The sequence below is a fragment of the Zingiber officinale genome, chromosome 1B, assembly GCF_018446385.1.
Source record: "Zingiber officinale cultivar Zhangliang chromosome 1B, Zo_v1.1, whole genome shotgun sequence".
Classification (NCBI taxonomy): domain Eukaryota; kingdom Viridiplantae; phylum Streptophyta; class Magnoliopsida; order Zingiberales; family Zingiberaceae; genus Zingiber; species Zingiber officinale.
In genome coordinates, this window is record NC_055986.1 from 153329712 (window position 1) to 153333426 (window position 3715).

The 3715-nt window shown below is 45.0% G+C and overlaps 1 protein-coding gene across 1 annotated transcript; it reads right to left on the reverse strand.

Annotated features, from left to right (window-relative positions):
• Positions 1-1644: 1644 nt before the first annotated feature.
• On the reverse strand, positions 1645-2864 carry LOC122010278. Its single transcript, XM_042566797.1, has one exon. It carries the CDS (start codon positions 2795-2797, stop codon positions 1823-1825), a length of 975 nt encoding a protein of 324 aa, XP_042422731.1. The 5' UTR covers positions 2798-2864; the 3' UTR covers positions 1645-1822.
• Between the last annotated feature and the right edge of the window lie 851 nt (positions 2865-3715).

The following is a 3715-nucleotide window of genomic DNA, read 5'->3' on the forward strand; positions in this document are numbered from 1 at the left end:
TCTGGCTCTGATACCAATTGTTGGTGCAGCGGAGGCCGGCAAGAGGGGGGTGAATTGCCTGAAAAAAAATAAAGTATACCCTCCTCGTGCTTTCAACTCAAAAATGTAATAGTAAAATAATAACAGCTAAATTAACAGAAACGAAAAAGGAACTCAGCTATTTACTTGGTTACAACCAAGAAGGTTGTTAATCCAAGACAGTAAGAAAAAGCGCACTGAAGAATCTCCTTCTCTGAAGGCGGGGAAGTCTTTTACACTTTGGAAGCTTAGAACTATTGCTAGGAAAGACTACACAGTTGATTGCTTGAGTTGTTGTTTATTTCCTAGCTCCAGAGACCTTTATATAGCTCCTGGTAAGTCTATCCCGAGGGTCCAAGGCGCCTCCAATAAGGTTTAAGGTGCCTCCAGCTCGGTGAGTGGATAGAATTTTATCCTGTGCTCGAACGGTCAGTTTGACCAGTTTGGAGGCGCCTCTAACAGTGTTGAAAGCGCCTCCATTGTTGAAGGCGCCTTCAACACTTGATGAAGGTGCCTCCAATGTGGAGGACTGCGCAGGCGCCTCCAGCACTTCCTTTAAGGCGCCTACAGCTTGCTCTTTAGCTCCTTTTGACTTTGTTTCAGCTTTCGATGCTCCGATAACTTGGGTGATTGCGGCCAACCGGAATAGGGCTCACCCGAACCCAATTCCCGGCCTTTTCCTTGAGCAGTCTTCCTCCCCGGCTTAACGTCCCTCGAACGCCGCGCACGTTCTTCTCTCCTACCGGTGTACTCTTCCGCAGCTCTCTCATCCTTCAGACGCACCGAGCCCGTCGACTCCCTTCTCGTGTCGTCCTTCTCGCTAGCTGCGTCTTCCGCTCGACTTCCTGCGCTCCTAAGCTCCTGCACACTTAGTCACAGGGATCAAACACAAAGCAGGACCTAACCAACTTGGTTGATCACATCAAAACATCCACAAGGATCCAATACAACTCACATATAGCCCAAGTGGGAGATTGTTGGATATAATTATCTCTATTAGGTGGGCTTATTTGTAAGTTACACACGTGAATATGATCCTAACCCTTTAAAGTGATCTAACTTATGTCTAGTGGGTTTCGGGTAATTGGATGTGGATCTCATATGTGTAGAACCTATAGTCCCGCATCTATTATCATCTATTTGCTGATAATAGATGTTCAGTATATATATGGACTTATAGTCCCACATCTATAATTATCTATGGGCTGATAATAGATGTGCACTATATAATGGGTTGGTCCCTAGAGGATTAAGGCATCTTTGAGACGTCTCTTCGTTCCCCATTGACGAAGAGGATTCGGTGCCATCAACCCTAACTCCTCCGGAAGGTCAACCTTCTTCTTCTTCCGTAGGATTATTGGATCGACAAGCTCTACACGAAGAACAATGATAATTTTTATTCAAATTTTTATTTTGATTATCTAAAATTCATGTGGCTTAAATTTTTTCAAGAACTATCAGTTGATCCTTCGTGGGCAGCAGCTCGTTGGAAAGGAAGTTAGAGTCTCTACACCATTTCAAACTTTGCTCGAGCTTCCTGGAAATCCATTAAAATTTTAAAACGAGCGATCGGAAATTAATTAACCAAAGTAGCTTTGATGACAATTATCAAGGAAATTAAAGCACTTTGGCATTATCTCTAACAAGAAGCAAAGGGAAATTAATTATCATCATCATCGAGTGAGTACATGTCGTCTAACAAGAATAATAACAGCACAACATCGATCAACACGTAAAAAAAGCATGGAGCTAGCACGCACACAGTATAGAGGATGAGAAGCATGAAGCAGAATGATTTAAATCCTTAAGCCATTGCGGCACCGATAAACAGGGAAACTCCAATTCTGACCAAAAGCCCGATCGTCCCGCCGGTGCACCCACTGTCATACGGCGAGTTGTCCACCAGCGGATGGCCGGTGAAGCCGAACACTGGAGTCGCCCCGTCCGCCGTGTGCTGCTCCGGCAGTCCTGAACCGTATGCTGTATTGACTGCCCCTGCCCCGGCCGGCTGCCCGAAGGGAAGGTTCTTGTCGTTCCCACCGATGGGCTGCGCAAAGGGAGGCAGGACGGGAGAGAGCCCTGGAGATCCCGGGAGGCCGCAATTCTGGTTGGCGCGCACGTCCTGACTCGCCTTCCACGCCAACTCACCATCCTTATCCCGTATGCGCATATCACCCTGGTCGACCAGCTCTAGCGTGGAAAGGTAGTTGTCGCCGGCGGACTGCGCGCCGGTGTCCCACACGGGTTTGCTACCGTCGAACACCTGCAATCCGTACGCGGTGAATACCACCGAGCACGTATTCTCAGAGCTCACCGGACCGCACATCGACTCCCACATGCTGTGCCCCGTGCTGGTTTCCACCACCTGGATGTAGCAGAAATCATTGCCGAAGCCGCCGGCACCAGGGGCGGTCTCACGGCGGAGGAGAGACGCAGTGTACTTGCCGGAAGGGGAGGTGAGAAAGGGAACCGTGTTCTCCGTCGGGTTAGGTGGGATACTAGCAAGGATTTGCTCCTTGGTCGTCCTCTGGATTGTTCCAGGTGCGGCGGCGACGACTGAGACAGCGGCTGTCGCAGAGGCGGCATCGGTGCTTACCTCAGTAGTCGGAACAGGGGACGGCGCGGAGGCTGTGTCGGTGCTTACCTCGGTAGCTGGGACAGGCGCCGGCACAGTGGCATCGGCGGTTACCTCGTCCTCCGTATCGGCGAGTTGCGCTGCGGATTGCAGGAGGAGAGAGGAGACGGCGAGGGAGAGAAACAGGTAACGTAGGAAAGCCATGACTGCAATGGTTGGGTGGAGGGCAGTGAGAAGAGTGTTGTGTGTGGTTTGGTGATCACAGCTGCGATGAGATGCATGACTGATGAGGGGAGGTAGATTTATATACCAAGCTAAGGCATGAACCTGTGTGGATTAGATGTAGATGTAATGGATTTGGAGAAGGTCCTCCCCTCTGTGATCTCACTATTATTGTTCTTAGTGTGTTTGGTGATTCAACTCAACCTGTTTGGCACTGGTGCGCTCGCAAGGGGAGTAGGAGAAGCACGATAAGCATATTAATTCCTACTTTTGTGCGACTTGTGTTTTTAACAATAAAAATTCGTTGTTGTTTGTTGAAAACAAATTAAACAAACTGTATTATGTTGATCAAGAAAAATTTGAATCTGGATGATATTAAATTTATTGATGATAAACTAGAGTTACTTTAAACTTTGAGATGTAAGAAAGTAATGAAACTTATAAGATTTGTGATACTCCATCTCTAAAATCACCTAATTTTATTAAATATTTCATCTAGAGAAATATGTCCAAAATGCAAATATTATAATGCATCTTACAAATTTCAAGCGGAGAATGTTATAGAACATATTAAAACTAAGCACCCGGTGGAGTTTGGAGTTAATTATTTTCAAACACAATTATTCATACTTTTATTGACTAGCAGAGGTGTCGATTCTAATTTATTTAAATATTTGTATACTAAATTAAGAGAATTTTTAGTTAGATTTATTTCTATCAATTATATTTATTTTAATTTTGGTTCTAAATACATATTTGATCATTTTTTGGGGTTAAAATTCACTTAGCCCAATTGTTAAACATCTCTTCCTGAACTACACTGACTTATACAATTTAAAAATTAACAAAACAAAGTAAAAAAAAAATAATCAAAGAATTCAATAAATTAAATAATAAAGT

Coding starts and splice junctions, on each gene's coding strand:
- LOC122010278 (XM_042566797.1), bottom strand. CDS start 2,797: ATGGCTTTCCTACGTTACCTGTTTCTCTCCCTCGCCGTCTCCTCTCTC.